Source organism: Mytilus galloprovincialis, chromosome 8 (assembly GCF_965363235.1).
Source record: "Mytilus galloprovincialis chromosome 8, xbMytGall1.hap1.1, whole genome shotgun sequence".
Taxonomy (NCBI): Eukaryota; Metazoa; Mollusca; class Bivalvia; order Mytilida; family Mytilidae; genus Mytilus; species Mytilus galloprovincialis.
In genome coordinates this window covers 13322414-13342318 of record NC_134845.1, presented here as the reverse complement: position 1 = coordinate 13342318, position 19905 = coordinate 13322414, and the positions used below count along the sequence as shown (strand labels likewise).

Here is a 19905-nt window from a genome sequence, read left to right as displayed (position 1 = left end):
GACCTGGTACCTTTGATAACTATTTAACTTTTAATCAAACTGTCTTTGTTTATATTAAACGATATTGTTTTAGATTAAAAAAAAGGTTATATACTGCGAATTTAAGAACTGATATTTTGATATTGCATAAAACCTGTTATCCATTTGTAACACAATTTGGCGTTTCAGTCGTTAAGTGTGTCTAGATATCAAATGACAATCATTCCTTATTTCATGGAAAAAAAATGCGAAGCGACATATATTCTTCAAATGGGAAAGATATTGATAGAGTGTTATTTTTTGCAGATTTTAGCGATTATAAACGTAAAAGAAAAAGTTATATTTGCCCTTCGTATTGAACGTGTACGCCATAATAAAATACTATTATAAAGTATGTTACATGTCATCATAGATTACCAATTTTCTTTTCATTTAGTCGATTTTTATCACTGATGGACAAAAAGTAGTGAGTTTGACTCCTATCGGACAATAACTTTAAATTGCAAAACGTTAAAAGTCGATGCTGAACCAAAGTGTTACGATTGCATTGGATGAACAAATTTACAGGAGAGGGCTTTGAATATGGCATGTTATATTTGTATAACCCCTCAAAATCTGTTTACAACAGTATTTTAATATTTCATCTGTTTGCTTTTCAGAATACAAATATGATAAATAAACACAAAGCGTCCTGCTTTCAATCGGTTCATATTATCTTAGTAAGTATAATTTTTACTGAGGTTTTGATAAGAGCTTTAAGTCATTCAATATTTTATCAAAACCTCATAGTTTTGAAACTAGGCGAATGTGGCTGATAACTTGATGAAAGTATTCGGTATGATTTTTTTTAAGCCATTGAGAATATTTGAACAGACTTTGTTTCGGGATTTGATATATGGTACGAGTAGGACCTTGATTGATTGTAGATAAGTTTGTAAGAGATTAAGGTCACCCTAGTCACTTGATAGGCTAATATTAGGTAACATGTGGGTTTCTTGGTACTTTCCTTAAAAAGTAAAATCACAAAAATACTGAACTCCGAAGAAAAAGCTTAAATTGAATTGACAACAATAGCCGTATTCCTGATTAGATACAGCACGCTCGTTTTGCCTTCTAACTTCTTATCAGACGCTTCCATCAATAAAATTAGTAGGCCAAAAAAAAAATTACAAAAGTGAACAGCATTTATGATCCAAAATTTCAAACGGTTTTAACAAACGCTTCTTATAAAGAAGTGTATTCCTAGGATAGAAACTATTTCAAGGAACTAAGATCTTTGCAAACGGATAAAATAATACCATATCAATGATATTTATGTCAACACAGTTCAACGACACGGCCAACTTCGAACCAAACTTTTTTCCATAATGTCCTATTTAGAACGAGTAAGATTTTGTTTATCTTGTTGTCTGTAGATTCAAAAATGTAACTCTGAGTAGTATGTGATTAACTGTTGTGTTGCAAATGTTGTTCGTTAAATGTTTACTTATTGTTTTTCCATATTTGAATCTTTTACCAAACATGATTTGATATTGACTTATCCTTCTCCAAAGTATTCATAAACATTGAAGGATCAATTCGTAAGATCGAGGTCAAAGTCAAAACAGCTTTTAAAAGACCTTTTGTATACATTATTCCGTACCCACATGGTGCTGCTGTTTTAACCATTTAAGTCAGTATATGTCAAACGACTTTTTCTTATTTTTAAGTTATATGGTCAAATCTATAATAAGCGATAATTACTTGATTGTTATTGCGATGCAACTTTTGTTTAACATATCATCTTTTATACAATTCGTCAGAACGGCGTTTAATCAGTCTGTGTGCACAGTTTTACAGTATTTGAGGATCTTTTTAATCACGATTTTGCGAAAAATATACCACCACCTTGACAATGTAATCCTACTTTCTATCATGGATAGAAACTTTTAATTATTATAATTATTATCAGTATTAAACATAGAGATAACAAGACAATTACAGAACCATTTGCTTACCGTTTACTTGATCCCACGACATACTAGATAAAATGATATTTATGAAGTAATCAAAGCCATCATATGTGTTGAAATTTGAACTGAAATATCAGAAAATGCCAGTCTTAATTAATACAAAATATATGAAATAAATAAAATAACTAAATGTCAAAATATGAGAAATTGAGTAAACCCATGTATGAACAATTTCCCCCTTGCAGTTATAAGAAGATTATATTCATGTATTTTATAATTATTGTAATTCATAAAATATACAACAAGTTATCTACTTTGAAATCAACTTCCCCATTAAGCAATGTTTTAAGTTCAAAATTGTGTTTTGAAAGTGTATACAAAATGAAGAAACATATTTAGCATCTGCATTTTAAATGAAATGATTATATGATGTGTTTTCGTTTAAATAATAAAAAATATAAATCAAAGCTTTGAACCATGCATATGTGTTACTAATTCATTTCAATTGATCAATTGTTTAACAATGAAATCTATGTATGTGAATGTACTTTCTTTGTAGATTTTCATTATAACACAAGTTTTAAGTTATCCTAAATTTCAATGTCCAACCCGTACCGAATGGAAATTCATAGCTGGAAGAACGTGCAACATGCCAGGGGGTTATCACTGTTTATATGATGAAAATAATGACACCTATACAGAATTATGTGATACAAGATCATATCACTGGCAAGCAGGTTTGTATATTAAAGTATATTCACGATACATTTTTAATAGGGGAAAAAGTTTCAATATGAAAGGTAAAACAAAAAGCGTTATTATGAACAATTTATCAACGAATTTTCATAGACAAAATGACACGATATAACCTCCAAATAATTACTTCTGTCATGGTAGATGAAACAATTAAGATGAGAATGGAAATGGAGGATGTACCAAAGATACAGCAGCTCGAACAAATAGTAGGATACAGCCAAAGTCTACCAATGGATCTTCAACTAACATAGAGAATGCCGCATCCATAGGCGTGGTAAAGCTGATCCATAAACAAAAATGAGTACTAGTTCAGTGATTCTGGAAGTTATACTTAACTCTGACATTAATTCATCTTTTATTTGGCATATTCCAATTGCAAATTCTATATTCAATTCTTAGATTTTCATTACTTTTTGAGTTTTGCATTTATGAATAAAACAATGGGCAGATTATAACTTCTACGTTTTGTTTATGGTTTTTTTTAAATATATTCGATATCTTTAAATTTTATTGAAAATGTTTTTAAATCTTCAAAACATCCCATTGTAAAATATTAAATACGGGAGATCGTCATGTTTTGATTGACTTCTCGTATAGAAATTAATGTAATTGCCTTCATTACTGTCACAATTAATTTTGCAAAATTTTGAACTTTAGAGCATACTATTAAAAACTTTTTAAACTAAAAGAGACAGATTTATTACCCATTAGAACGATCCCTTTGTATATCATTAAAGGTATAAACTGCTATCAAATTCGGGTAAAATAAACCTGAAATTAATACATCTAACTATGAACAAATTACGAGAAGATGTACAAAATGCACCAATTAGTCAGTAATTCAACAATATAAATAATAAAGTAAGTGAAGTAAAACACTCTAATTTCATTAGGGTTTTTGTTATACATTTGCGTGCTATATATACATATACTATTTAACTTAATTTCGCATTGAAAATTAAGATAATTATCTATCTACCCAAGAAACAAACTGTTATTGCATCTGGTTTCCTTTACAACAGGACATAAACTTGTTTTGGTTGGTCATCATTATCACAGGGAGTGTGAAGGTACCAGATATCAGCCATTTACGTTTTCTACCAATGGAATGTCATCTTGTATCTTTAAAAAAACATATTGTAAAGAAGAGGGACAAGTTATTCAAACTGAGGGAACAGCTGATTCTGACAGACAGTGCCGTTGTGACTACAAAAGGAGTTATGCCTTTATTATAAAGCCAGAACAAAGATGTTACTGTGTACCTTCGAAAGAAGACTGTTCGTGTTACAAAAAACCATGTCCTCTAGGTTTTATCATGACGCCTGGTAATTATCATCGGTCATTTGTGTCTTTTGAATAGAGATTGCATTCATACATTCCGAATACTGATTGAGTTTATCTGAGCTGGTTAGAAAGTTATTTATTTTCCAGACTATATCATAACTTTAAAAAGTGCAAAAAAAAAACCCATTCTATACCTTCTACCCATTAACATTTCAAGAAATTTATTAATAAAATATAATTGTTATTGTGAATGTTGAGGTAATAATATAATTTGTTTACTTCGTATACTTATAACTATTTACTTTTAATAAAACTACATATATTTTTAATATATATTACAGATTTGAGTTATCTTCTGTTATCAATAATTGTAGCAAAATTAAAGTTATTTGTAAAGGACATACAATGTATCTCCATTTCATAATATTGCCTTCCGATGCTTAATATCATGCAATATTTAGCTTTCACTGCAAAATAGTGCAAACTTTATACTTCACTGTTCTGTAATGATAAGTTTCATGTTTTGATTTTAATGTAAGCTGCGTAACTGTGAACTACAGTTTTGTAATTTGTCTTTTGTTCAAGAAATTTATCGTAGTTTTTTTTTCACATGTTCAATCTTTAATTTTTTGTGTAAGGTGTTTTTCAAATCTGTGAATGCCTTGTGAATCTTTTCGAAATACTGTAGATCTAATGTACACGATTGTCGATTAGATTGGAAAAGTAAAATCTACATGAAGAATGTAAATGGAATAATAAGGCGTGCGCCATAAAATCACAATCGGTTGATAATTGATACCATATAACAAAATGATGCCCCTGCCGCTAGGATACGGGGGCATTAAGTGTTACTTTTTCCGTCCTGTCCGTTTGTATTGTCCGCCGCACGGGTTCTGTTCTCTACCTTTATTTTGCTTCAACTAACTGTTATAAAACGTATATAATGCTAACAACCACAAAACACAGACCAATATCGAAATTGGGTGACTTTACTTTTACTGTTCCTGATGTATGACCCTTTATAAACATAAAGGTTGCTGAATTTTTCGTTTTCGTTTTCTCCCTAAGTTTGACTTACCAAAATGTAATCAAATTTATACACGATATTGCCTATTAGCAAAACAACACAGATCAAGTTTGAAATTGGATGGCGTCACATTAAATGATCTTGAGTTATGCCTCTTTACAAAGGGAAACATTTCACAATATGTCGTATTTCGATTATTTTAGTTTGTCCTAGGTTTACCTCATCTAAATCTTATGAAACTTATACACAATAGGGATTAACATAAAAGGGGGATCTGTGGCCCATTGACACAATCTACATCTATTTTATATATATTTCAGATTACGAATGTATAAATAAAATAGTGTGGACAGGACGGTTTACTTGTGCTTTAATACATTCTAATAGGTGAGTAACGACTAGTCATAATATATATACATGTCGCTATATTGTTTGAACATTTATGTTTACTTAACTGACATTATGTCAAGGTATAGCACATGGAAGTCCTCCGCAATGTTGGATTGTTGAAAAGAAGAACACACAGATCTAGATTTTCAGTAAAGTCAGAGAAAATTTCGATGTCGGAATTTATTTACTAATAATTATTTGATGTTCAAATAACTTATTTAGTTACAATTGTAGAAGTAGGATGCTTGATTTGTTTTATTTACTTTGTCCATTAAGGGGGAGTAACTCAGAAACTGTTTAATTTAAAGAGTAATCGCCAGAAAATTTTATTCTTTAAAAGTGATCCTAGTTTTTCTTTGGATATTCTGAAATCATAGTTAGGAGCTATCTTTTCTTATCTTATAACTCTTTTATTTAGTTTATTGTCTGTTCAAATAATGATGCTTCTTATTTGTAAATTCCATACATGTACAAAAAGTGGCGTTTTTTTCCATCATGTGTTATCAATACAAAAATATCTGTAATCGACTCAACAAGTACTTTGAACCAAAAGTATACATATACTAAGCTCATTGTTATATAATAGTTCGTGTATGTGTGTGTTACATTTTGATGTTGTGTTTCTTTTGTGTCGTAGTTCTTCTCTCATATATATTTGATGTGTTTCCCTCAGTTTTAGTTTGTAAGCCGGATTTGGTTTTTTTTCTCAATCGATTTATGAATTTCGAACAGCGGTATACTTCTGTTACATTTATTTACAACGATGAGCCGCATCACGAAAGAATTTTTTCGGTATGCTTATTCACCGGTAAACTTATCTCACATAATACCCCGAAAATTAACCACATATATGTATGTGAAAATGTGTCATCATCCATTCTAACATGACGTCCTTCATACGCTTTGAGTACACACCCGTGGTAAAATATGAATATATATTGTTAGGGCTGGTCCTATTGTACTCCCACGTCATATGTATTTTAATGAATGAGCTACCCAACGTCATAGAACAACTACGTCAGCATATACGCATTTTACGGGACAATACATGGTTGTGAAGCCAAACATCATCACAACAAGAAAACGTAAACAAACGATTCTAAAATGTGATATAACCCAATTTGTTTTTAAACATATAAAACATAAAAGTAAAATATCATTACATTCATCAAAAAAAATCTTAATACATTATTGTAAGTAGTTTAAGCATGTCACTTATTCAGTGTATAGTGCATTTATTTATGGGAACGGCAAATATCAGCCTCCACCTAGAGCACTTCGATCCAAACGAATTGCCGTATTTGTCCTATTAGAATCGAAATAATTCATGGGGTCTTGAATTTATCTAGATTTTACCACGGGTTTTCCCTTTATGCCGATATTTTACCCCTCGCTATCGCTCAAAGTAAAATATTTGTCAGAAAAGGCCAACCCGTGATAAAATCACGATATATTCAAGCCCCCGTGAATTATTTCTTAATTATAAACATCTTACATATCGAAGTAAACGATATGGACTGAACTACAGAGGAAAACGTTACCTCAACAGCCAAAGAGAAATCAATTGCAAATATTGTCTGACATGGATATATTGATATTTTATGCATTCCAAAATTTTGAAAAATAATAATCCTCTTCATGAAACCATTGCAAGTACTACATATTCCAGTGTTTTCGTTAATATTTTGAACCTTCAAACTTCAATATTTAAATTATGTACATATAACCGATGCTTGCTAAGTAACGGTTTATATTTGAAATGTATATACCTTACATGATTACGCTACATATTCGACTCTATGATACATGTATGTATTTGTAAAACTGATATTTAGGATAATCCTTTAAAACGACATAGCTTCAGTTATAAATCTATTAGTACAATTACTGATATATGCATGTTTTTTTAATTAAGTTTTCCTCAATATTTTTTTGGTTAACTTATACACAACGCTTTTTACCTTAACACGCAGATAAAGTTCAAATGATGGTAGTGTATTAGCCACTATTATTGAGGTATATCTCTTTATAATCGTATTTGCATCGGGGACTCAATTTGTATCTAATGAACATTTTCCCATTTATTTTGTTTTCTTTCCTCGTTTTCTCAACATTTGCCCCCTTTTTATTTCGCGTTGTTCGAAATTCATACATTTTACAATTATTGTCGCTATTTAACTGCATCTTTTTTCACCTGTCCTAAACGGTAGACAGTCTTTATCTATGTTGTTTTTTATGTTTTTTTTTTCAAAAGTATATTCTATCGGAAATCCAAAATGTTAATCAACTAGATTGTGATCATACATACACACACATGTAAATTCATTTAGCTGGTTTATTTCACCTCACACATCTCAAACAATCGAACATCTTTTATAGTCCCTACAATTAGGACTCATTCTCCCTATGTGGTCTTAGGTAAGACACGGCGTTAACCATCGCAGGTAGAAAAAATAACTTTTTTTAATTTTTACATTATGTGTGCTGGCCATGGGCTACTTTTGAATGATTAAGACTATAAATGTATAATCAAATTAAGAACGCATATTGGCACTCTGTCACAATGTTTTTCCAGTTATTCACGTCTTGTACACAGCTACTTTTGCATACTATGAGGTACTATTTCTGTACAAAAAATATGTAGTACTGGAAATTTACTTTCAATATTCAGTGCTATTTCTTTACTTTAAAATTATTGTAATATTTAGGTACTTGTATTTTACAGTACATGATTTGTACTAGATATTTTGGTACGGAAATAATACAATATTCCATGTTTGAAAATCATGATTTAAAGACATTTGAAATAAAAAAGACTTTCAAAATGCTGAAAATGTAACGGTAGTAACCAAAAATCTGTAGTAACTAAATTTTAAGTACAAATTAAGTACTGTAAAATACAAGTACCTAAATATTACAATAATTTTAAAGTAACAAAATAGTACTGAATATTAAAAGTAGATTTTCAGCACTACAGATTTGTAGTACAGAAATAGTACCTATGCAAAAGTAGCTGTGTATACAAGTATCGTTTTGAAAAGCGAACACTTGCTTCGATGAGAATCAAGCTGGAATATCTGGACAATATCGGTTTTGCTATTACATTGCATAGAGTGTTTAATAAAGGAATCTGTGAAAATAGATACTGTGAAAGTACTTTTATTCGTGGGGTACCAATTTTCGTGGTTTTCGTGGATGACTCAATCCACGAATTTAAGTGTCCAACGAAATAAAACAACCATTGTCCAAATCAAGACATGGAAAGATCCCCATGAAGGTTTGACTACTGATATGATCTAGAGAATATATTGAATAACCTCGAATCTGAGAATACTTTAATATCAGCCACAGAACTACAACATGTACAACTGTTTGCAGAAGTATACCCATTTAATCTTTAATAATATAAACTGTACAACTTTTGATCTTTTATGAAAGTCAGATTTCCGTTATTGATATGCAAGTATGATAAAGTGTTCATTTTATATCTAGTTCTATATCCTCATAGTTCTCGTACATATGGTAAAATATTATAATAATTTCATGCTGGGCTTGAATTATTTGACAATATTATTATAGATACGTTTATAGAATTTGTGTATAATACTGATTTCTTTAGGAGACATGTTTATGGCCTAATTAACACCTTTGATGGTCCTTAATCTGTTGATCACTTTACCTTTGGTTAATAAGTGTTGTCACTACGATTTACACAGGTCAATGTTTACTTTGCAATTTCCTTTAATCCAGACTATTTGTAACCTTCATTTCTAAAGGCTTTATTATTTACTTATTTTAGAAAACTAAAATCCACGAATTTAAAAACCCACAACATGTAAATATTGATGAAACCACGAAAATTGATGCCCACGAATTAAAGTACTTTCACAGTATACCATGTTATAAACCGCTCTCTATGTGTAAAGTAATGCAGTCAAATTCAACTAGTGTCCAAATAATCAAAACTACTTAAATGTGAATGTGAAACCCTTTTTCTTTAATTTGTTACATTTTTCTGGAAATCAAATTATAAATGAGGCTTCACTTTTATTGAAAAACAATCTTCATGACGTGTTTATCATTCTTATGCTGTTAAATGTTTCACATACAAATACAATCTAGGAGCATCATTAAACTTTAAGTTCATGACTTAAATGATCATGTCTATTTAATTCAATTCATATGATGAATACAGCAGATAAAGCACAACTTGACGTTATGCTAGCTATCGACAACGAGAAATTGATTGAGATATAAACGTTTATAAAAAGTGAAACTAAATTTTTGAATAGGAAAACAAGTGCCATTCCAGTAGCAGTTGCATATAGAACATTTTATATCTCTAGTATTGCAGCATGCATAAACAACGTTAGCTTTTTACAGCTTGCATATATGCGTTTCGATTTGAAATTAGATCAGCATAAAACACACAATGTATTGTGGATGTACAAATTACTTTCTTTGTTCAAATTAAAAAAAAAAGGTGCTGATGCTCAAATATAGGATATATAATGTTTTGAAGAAAACTAATTATTGTATGACTACACTAAATATGCATGTCATGCTATTTTTATTAGTGTTAACTGTTAAGTTTCAAGCCATCAAAGGACAATTTGCCAATTTTACAATTGCTACTAATTTAAAAGTTTGATATGCTATTTTGACAGAGACAAAGACAGTATACCAACAACATCATTCACTCCTCATCGGAAAGAGACTGATAAAGGTATTTATATACCGGTATATCATGATTTATATCAGCATATTATAACCAAAAGCATATTCAATTAAGACACAAACAATTTTACCGCGAAAGCAAATGAACAATCTAAGAAAACACATTATATTTAATGAAATCAAAGGAATAAATGATTGCGAACATAGTAGCAAGCTAAGTAAAAGTGTTGAAGACTAAGTGAATTATAACACGCACATTATTCTCTTTTCAGCACACAGTTCGTCAATTGAACATAAAACGATCTTTTCTGTACTAGTTGTGGCTGCGATTTCGTCCGCAATAGGTAAATATATATATTATGCAGTTATGTTTATTCTTAAAACATAATAAACGACAAGACGGAACCACAATGTTACTTAGTTTTGGAAGAAACATGTACAATGTTTTCAAATTTAAACAAACTATAAATACATACCATTCATTTATTTTATTTTATAGATAAGACCAGTGGTTTTCCCGTTTGATTTTTTTACAGTAGTATTTTTGGGGCCCTTTATAGCTTGGTGTTCCATGTTAGCCAATGTTCCGTGTTGAAGACGGTACTTTGACCTATAATGGTGTACTTTTATATTGTGACTTGGATAGCGAGTTGCCTTATTGGTACTCATACCACTTTTTCTTATATCTTTATACCATATCTATACATCCGTACAGTTTATGTTCGTAAACCCTAAGAATCACAACCCTTATTTAGTTCCATATATTAAGTATGGGTCCACCTTAGAATCATGCAATATGAAGACAAAGTGATTTACACTATGTTTCCAATATGCTTAATATTTGGTAATGTGACACATTTTGAGTAAAAATTCACATATGTTCAACCATAATTGTTAAAGCCTTCTATTAATGTCATTTATACCCTAATAAAATGTTTTTCTCACTTTATAAGTATTGGAAATATGCTGGATGCTAGAGCATATATCTGCTGTGAATAGGCTATTTGTAGTAAACCATTTAGCATAACAGAGAATATGGAATCTTCCAAACAACATATCAATTTTCTTATGTGTAGCCTATTAACTATCAAAAGCTATTTTCATTTTAAATTAACCGCTTTTTCTCACTATTCCAAGAAAGACAACTATTGTTAAACTTCAAAGCACTTTGAGAAATTGATGATTTGGTATAGATTCATTGTTTATTGTGTTAAGTTGGATAGATTAATTAATTTCTAATTGTTTATGTTCAACTGCATCTTGTATAGTTTACAATTTATCACTGCCGGTTCTGCTTCACTACATGTGGAGGCAAATTTACGATGTTGTTTATAGTCCAATATGCAACTGTCATGTTTGTATTTGCTTGTATTTGCATATATTAAGTCAATATCAAGAAAGTTTGATCCCCACGTGATGTAAACGATCGGCAAAGAAAACATGATTTTCTTAAAACCCATGGGGTGCACTCGTACAAATCGAAATTGACATGCCAAAATAAAATTGTTGTTCCACATTGCCAATTAAGAGCACTTATATGTGAAATTCGACACTTCAGTCGAAATGTACTTTTAAAAATAATGTGTTTTTCATGTCGCAAAAAAAATCTGACACGATTTAAGTGAATATCACCTTTTAAAATAACCCAGAACAGCAGGGTAAAAATAAAAATAGAGGTTTTGAAGGACTTTGAACGGACCCCTGTTGGTCTCACACAGATTATAAAGTGTCTTTTAAAGTCCTGCGCTGACGATGTGTAAAGTCTAGCGCTGGAGATGTAAAGTCTAGCGCTAGAGATGTGATGTCTAGCGCTGGAGATGTAAAGTCCAGCGCTGAAGATGTAATGTCTAGCGCTGGAGATGTAAAGTCCAGCGATGGAGATGTAAAGTCCAGCGCTGAAGATCTAAAGGCTAGCGCTGGAGATGTAAAGTCAAGCGCACAAGATGTAAAGTCTAGCGCTGGAAATGTGTAAAATCTAGCGCTGGAAATATGCAAAGTCTAATGTTGGAGATGTAAAGTCAAGCGCTGAAGATGTGAAATCAAGCGCTGGAGATATTAAGTCTAGCACTGAAGAAGTTAAACAAAGCGATGGAGATGTAAAGTCCGGCGCTGAAGATGTAAAGTCGTGCGCTGGAGATGTAAAATCAAGCGCTGGGGATGTAAAGTATATAAAATATATAAAAAATTCAAAGATCTTCTCCTCTGAAACCACTCGACTAGTTAGAAACAAACTTGGCCATAATCATCCTTAAGGTGTCCACTTTCAAAATTGTATCTGATGTTCCGACCTGTCATCCAACATGGCCGCCGTGGCTATCAATAGAACATAGGGTTTAAATCAATAAAACAAATTCTATAAAATATTTTAATGGACCAATTGCTCCTAAAATTGGGGTAAATGATGCACTTATGATTACCTTTAAAATTTTGGTTGATGACCCAAACTGCTTTCAAACATGGCCGCCACCATAACTAAGAATAGAAAAGTTGACCCCAAAAAATAAAAAAATAAATAAAGATCTTTTCCACTGAAACCACTGGTCCAATTAGAACCAAACTTGGCCATTATCATTCTTAGGGTGTCTACTTTAAAAATTGTATCCGATGTTCCAGTCTGTCATCCAAGATGGCCGACATGGCTATAAAAAAAATAAAGGGGTACAATCAAAATAAAAATCAATAAAAAAATCTATAAAATCATTTAATGGATTAATTGCTACCAAAATTGGGGTTAATGATACACTTACCTTTAAGAATTTTGGTTGATGACCCCAACATCTTTCAAACATGGCCGCCACGTTACTAATAATAGAAAATTTAAAGAAAACAATATAAAAAATCTTCTCCTCTGAAACCACTGGGTCAATTGAAACCCAACTTGTGTTCGTTGACCTCGGCCAATTTCTAAGATGGCCGCCACCACGAGACATAGCTTAACATAGAATCCTATTGGAAATACATATAATAAACAAGTTTTTTTCCGATGCCTTTTTTAGCAATGAATTGATATTATGCATGAATGATGAGATATTGGTTCTTCATGGAAAATATGTTTTTGGCATCTATCCAACATCCAGAATGTCTGTTATGGCGGGAACATAATTTAGCATTGGACCATTACGAGAATTATGTAAACAGCTTCCTCTCAGATACCAATTACCATAACAAAGATCGAACTGGTATTATGTATGAATGATCCTATGATGGTCCTTCACCAATTTGTAAGATTTTTGTGTCAATCCGAAAATTCCAAAACGGTCGTCGGAGCGGTACACATTTTAACATTGGACACTATTCCAAAAAAATCTTAACAGTTTTTTCCCTCAGAAACGGCTACACTTGAATCAACATTATACATGAATGAACCTATGATGGTCCTCCACAATGTTTTGACGGCCACCTTGGCGGAAATTAGTTTAACATTGTGTTTTTGCCATCACTTGGCATCCGTCATTTGTTGTCAGTCTATCCTCCGTCTGTAAAAAATTCACATTTTTAATCTTCTACTTCAAAATTGCTTGTTCAATTGAAACTAAATTTTGTAGGAATGTATATGGAGGGTCCTTTAAACAGATTCCTCGTTTGTGCCGATTGATTTTCAATCATGGCCACAACCGGCAATATTTGTTTCTGATTTGTCGAATAAACCTTGTTTCCCCTTTGAAACTACAAGGCATATTGAATTGTAACTTGGTAGGCATGAACTATGATTTCACATTTTTCTGCAATCAAACATGACAGCCAATAATGTCATGGGCAATTTTTTTTTCGAAATTTAAAATCATTTCCTGTCAAAGTATATTTAGTAACTGTAACTAAAATGGTAGAAATGATGTATGAAAGTCCTGTACAAAGATTTCGTGTTGATTCAACCTCAAACATAGCCACAATTACCGTGACCATGGGCAGTACCTGTTTCTGAATGGTCAAAATCAAAAAATGTTTTCCTTTGAAACTACAATTCCGATTAAACTGTAGCTTGGTGGGAATGGTGTATGGGAGGTCCTATACAACGCTTCCTCATTTTATGTCGATTTGATTTCAAAAATGGTCGCCATGGGAAATTCTTTCTTCTGATTGGTAGAAATAAAACTAAATTCTTGTCCTCTGAAACTACAAGGCCTAGAGTTTAAACCTTGAAAATACAGTCGTCGACTCTCGTTTTCTCGAACACATGTACCGTATTTCTCGTATTAAGCACCCCTGCCACTATAAGCACCCCCTACCTAGTTTTCCAACACAAAATTTATAAGTGCCTTCTAAAATAACCAAAAAATATCGTTTTTTTGCGTAGAAACGCCAGTTTGTTTCTGTTTGTGGCACAGGATAGGGTTACAGGATTAGCGTCACAGGCTATGATGCACCCCTGAGATTCAAGTTAAACAAAACCGTCAAACAAATTTGCCAAAACACACAATTTATTTTGTTCAAACTTTGCAATCTGTACTGACTCATTACAAAGAAAATTTTATGATTGTGGTGCCAATTTAAAAAAAATTAATGATAGCTTCCGCAGCCAAACATTATATGTTATTCAGGTCTCAGACAGGGTATATACTGTGACATTCCCGGCTTAGAGTTTATATCCCCTGAGCCGAAGGCGAAGGGGATATAAGACCTTAGCCGGGAATGTCACAGTATATACCCTGTCTGAGACCTGAATTACACATATATTACGGATTACCCCTGACTTAATATTATTTTCCAGTGCAAGTATTTGTTGACAACACATGTATGATGAAAATGTTCGGCATACGTGAAGGATTTTCTAATTTGCTGTGAAAATAATTTTATCGTGTATGTAATAATTTATAATAACACTTTTAACATTAAATTTAAGTATTAAAATTGTAAATTGCGTGATTTTGTATTAAAAATGTATTATTGACTGAAGCACGTTATTATTTTCCCTTTGTGAGCCTCTGACAGTCCCATAGCTTTTGACTACGTCACATAGTAACCGGTGTTATGATGACGTTTTTGAGGTTCCAATTGGGGATAAAAACGTCGTATATACCCCGGCAGTTTCTCGAATATATACTGACATCTCTGTGTTATTATCCAATCACAAACCTCGATACATTTGTAATCCGTAATATAGTTTTATGTAGAAAATACCAGTAAGTTCATTTAAAAATCAGGTGAACGATTAAAGACTCTAGAGCTTCTGGTTTATCAAACTTGGATAAATTTATATATAGGTCACAGTATAATAATAGCTGAAGTGAATTCAAAGATGAGTTTTAAAAATAAATTTTTGTAGGAAATATGCATCTTGATAACTTTGAAGCACTGGGTACTATTTCACTGAAGGTCGGAAGAGTAACGACTGGCTGTAACTCTTACGACCTTCAGTGAAACGGTACCCTGCAGTCCTGGTTTTTAAATCTTCAACACTTGACTTTACACTTCCAGCGCAGGACTTTACATCTCCAGCGCTTGACTTAACATATTCAGTGCTAAACTTTATATCTTCAGCGCTAGACTTTACATCTCCAGCGCTTGACTTTACATCTCCAGCGCTTGACTTTACTTCTCCAGCGCTTGACTTTACATCTCCAGCGCTTGACTTTACATCTTCAGCGCTAGACTTTTCATCTCCAGTGGTTGACTTAACATCGCCAACGCTTGACTTTAGATCTCCAGCGCTGGACTTTACATTTCTAGCGCTAGACTTTACATCTCCATCGCTTGACTTTACATCTCCAGCGCTTGACTTTACATCTCCAGTGCTTGACCTTAGGTCTCCAGCGCTGGACTTTACATCTCCAGCGCTAGACTTACATCTTCAGCGCTTGACTTTACATTCCCAGCACTAGACTTTACATCTTCAACACTTGACTTTACATCTCCAGCGCAGGACTATACATCTTCAGCGCTAGAATTTACATCTTCAGTGCTACGCTTTATATCTTTAGCGCTATACTTAACATCTTCAGCGCTGGACTTTACATGTACAGCGTTTGATTATACATCTCCAGCGCCATCTCAAGCGCTTGACTTTACATCTCAAGCGCTAGACTTTACATCTCCGGCGCTTGACTTTACATCCCAAGAGCTAGACTTTACATCTTCAACACTTGACTTTACATCTCCAGCGCAGGACTTTACACCTCCAGCGCTTGATTTTACATCTCCATCGCCATCTCCAGCGCTTGACTTTACATCTCCAGCGCTAGACTTGACATCATCGGCGCTTGATTTAACATCTTCAGCGCTTGACTTTAAATCATCAGCGCCAGACTTTACATCTTCAGCGCTTGATTTTACATCTTCAGCGCTAGACTTTACATTTCCAGCGCTTGACTTTACATCTCCACTGCTAAACTTTAAATTTTCAGCGTTAGACTTTTCATCTCCAGCGCTAGGCTTTACATCTCCAGCGCTTGATTTTACATCTCCAGTGCTTGACTTTAGATCTCCAGCGCTGGACTTTACATATCCAGCGTTAGACTTTACATCTCCAGCGCTTGACTTTACATCTCCAGCGCTTGTCTTTATATCTTCAGCGCCAGACTTAACATCTTCAGCGCTCGACTTTACATCCCCAGCGCTAGACTTTACATCTTCAACATTCGACTTTACATCTCCAGCGCAGGACTTTGCCCCTTCAGCGCTTGACTTTACATCTTCAGTGCTACACCTTATATCTTCAGCGCTAAACTTTACATCTTCAGCACTGGACTTTACATCTCCAGCGCTTGATTTTACATCTCCAGCGCTTGATTTTACATCTCCAGCGCCATCTCCAGTGCTTGAATTTACACCTCCAGCGCTAGACTGTACATCTCCGGCGCTTGATTTAACATCTCCAGCGCTTGACTTTACATCTTCAGCGCCAGACTTTACATCTCCAGCGTTTGATTTAACATCTTCAGCACTAGACTTTACATCTTCAGCGCTAGACTTTACATCTCCAGCGCTTGACTTTACATCTCTAGTGCTAGACTTTAGATCTCTAGCGCTAGACTTTACATCTACAGCGCTATACTTTACATCTCTTGCGCTAGACTTTACATATCCAACGCTAGACTTTCCACATCTTCAGCGCAGGACTTTTAAAGACACTTTGTAATATGTGTGAGACCAACAGGGCTCCGTAACTTTGTATGTTTCTTTATATTTTCTTAATATTTTTATTTCTGCTTTTAATGTTCATTCTGTGAATAATTAAATCTTATGAATCATAGAAAAAATTATGTGATAACTGACAATACTGTTCAAGCTCAACAGTATACTATTTTAGTTACAGCTGTACATTAACAAACATGATGTTTCTACTGTTTACTCAAATATGTGGAATACATCATCTGTTCGGATAACACCGCATGTAGTTTTAAGCTAGTCACATTATGCTGGATGTTTTTACACATATAAAAGATGTGCATTTTTACGATATTTGGGTTTTCATTTGCCTAAAGTATCGTTTTTATTCAATCATTGTGAACCTGCAATATAGTTACTCTCAAAATCGCCATATACATGTAGCAAATTTTTACCTTTTGAATTTTTGGCCAGAAATATAGAAGATAAATAAAACTGCACACCGATCAAATGATCATGATGAAAATGTCCACAAATTTGTCAAATAGCGGAAATGTTTTTTTCTCCTTAAATGATGTTTACCCATTTTACAAATTCGATGAAAACTGTAATAGGTAAAGATCTTTTTTAAGACAAATCGATATCTACAAATAAGTCGTATCGTCTTATAATTATGACTTATATGAGTAATTGCCCTTAAAGGAAGATTTTTATCGAATAGCAAAAACTTTAATAGATAGGTAAAAAAGAAGAAAAAAATGTTGTCAGCTGTACAAAAACAGAAACACTGAAAAATGTCATACATTACACTTTCATCTAAGATGATGAATAATTGTCCCCGTTGAATATGTACATAGTTCTAGGTGAGCAATATAGTCTCATTAAACCCTCTATTTTTAAAAGCCTTTCTTTTAATTCCTCATAATTATGACTTAAATCATAACTGGTATGACATGTATCCGTTATAACTATGTTAATAGGCGGTATATTACACCAGCTAAACATTTTGAAGTGCTTGAACAATTCAAAAGGAATTGCGATCGCAGTGTTTTTTGCACAATTTAAATAAGCTACTTTCAATTTGAACACGTGTTTAAAACTAGCATAAGAGATTGATATAACAAAAAAAAATGTTTTTCTCTTTTGTCGAGCGTTCAAGTCAATTGGTTATTTTGTGAAAACCTTAGCAACAAATGTAAGTTGTTCGTCTTACTAAAGTATCCAACAAAGGAAATTTGTATAAATATATGTTTGGTTTTCTTATAGTATTCTAGCTTATCTAACAGTTTTATAAAGCGGATAAAACATGGGCTAAAAGTCAACTTTCGTAAAAAAAAAATCAGCAGTACTGTATACAGTTCAAACTGAGTATGCAGTAATGAAATTATTTAACAGTGTTATGCATGTTACCCTTGAACATTTCATTTGATATTCTTTCTGAATCATATGTCTATAACTGTGTGTAATGTTATGTGAACTGTTTGTAATGTTATGTGAACTGTTTGTAATGTTATGTGAACTGTTTGTAATGTTATGTGAACTGTTTGTAATGTTATGTGAACTGTTTGTTTTATTTCTTGAATAGTACTGATTTATATTCAACTACCAACTCCTAAATAATAAGATACAAACAGTATATTATAAATTATCAATGCGAATTTTGAAAGGATGCTAAAATTATTTAATTAACTAGCCAGTGACTTTGCTGACGTCGTCTTATAAGATACATTTGAAAAACACTTAACTTTGATAACATGATTTACAAGTACTAGCTTTTTGATATGTCTTATTTGCAGCTTTTATGATGAGTGTGCTCATTCTGGACAGGTCACCGAATGGTAAGTTTGTTAGCAAGAAATAGGAATATATGATTTACTATAATTCTAAAATTCTTAGAGTAAAAACAAATTATAATACTAGTCAATTGCAGAGGAACAAACGTCTTCAACCAATATTTTTAAACTTTAAATTGTATGTTGAAATCACATCCTGTGTCAAAAGCTTTTGGAAATTTTCTTTATAGATCATTGTTATGGTTTAAACGAATATATCTCTGCCAACAATAAGTTTTATTATGAAAAATTTAAATCTTCATCTTTAATTTTTACCGTCGTGAAGGACTCAAGTACTTCATTAAAAAAAATCCGTTTTTAACTGGATTTTCGAAAAAAAAGTCAGTTATTGATTTGGAGATTCACGGCGGTCGTGTAGGCGGTGGGGAGGCGTCACGACAGTGTCCGTTCATTAACATGAACACGCTTTGACGCATTTTGATATGCTGTTTCATTTGAATAATGACGTACAAGTACAATTTTCACAATTTTAAGCTTTTCCCCTTTTTTTAAATATTGAACCCTATAAGAAATGAAAAAGTTATACTTATTATTGATTGAGTTATTGCCTTTTGAACAGAAATGAATTACTTCTTGTATAGATAGTATATTAATGATTAATTTATATCTGTTTAACTGGTTATTCAGGAGTTTACAGAAATTTCTTTATAACTATTATTTTATGTCAAGTATGTTTTGAAGGTAGATGTTACAGATGTTACGTGGTATTTTATCTTTTTTGTATGCTAATGTGTAATTTTTACTTGATCCTGTTTTTGGATCCAGAGAGAATTTAATTTTGGATGTAACGCGTCTTCTGATTGGCTGATGTTATTTTGTTATCAGCCCATAGACATAATTTAGTCATGTGACCGTGACGTTTTAATCAATGTGTTATCATGGTTTTCTACGGTTCAAAATGGAATTTAGAATTTAATTATAAGAAATGACTGTAATATTTTTT

The 19905-nt window shown here is 32.5% G+C and overlaps 1 protein-coding gene across 1 annotated transcript; it reads left to right on the top strand.

The window, feature by feature from the left end:
• The first annotated feature begins 2496 nt into the window (after window positions 1-2496).
• LOC143042965 (uncharacterized) lies at window positions 2497-11092 on the top strand. The gene is made up of 5 exons (XM_076215467.1): window positions 2497-2668; window positions 3710-4012; window positions 5319-5385; window positions 10056-10114; window positions 11019-11092. Exons 1-5 carry the CDS (start codon window positions 2581-2583, stop codon window positions 11090-11092), a joined length of 591 nt encoding a protein of 196 aa, XP_076071582.1. The 5' UTR covers window positions 2497-2580.
• The last annotated feature ends 8813 nt before the right edge of the window (window positions 11093-19905 follow it).

Excerpts from the sequence above, each read along its gene's own strand:
- LOC143042965 (XM_076215467.1), top strand. The coding sequence starts at position 2,581 with ATGCCAGGGGGTTATCACTGTTTATATGATGAAAATAATGACACCTAT. Across the intron at positions 4,013-5,318 it reads AGGTTTTATCATGACGCCTG|ATTACGAATGTATAAATAAA; the intron begins GTAATTATCATC and ends TATATATTTCAG. Across the intron at positions 5,386-10,055 it reads GCTTTAATACATTCTAATAG|AGACAAAGACAGTATACCAA; the intron begins GTGAGTAACGAC and ends CTATTTTGACAG.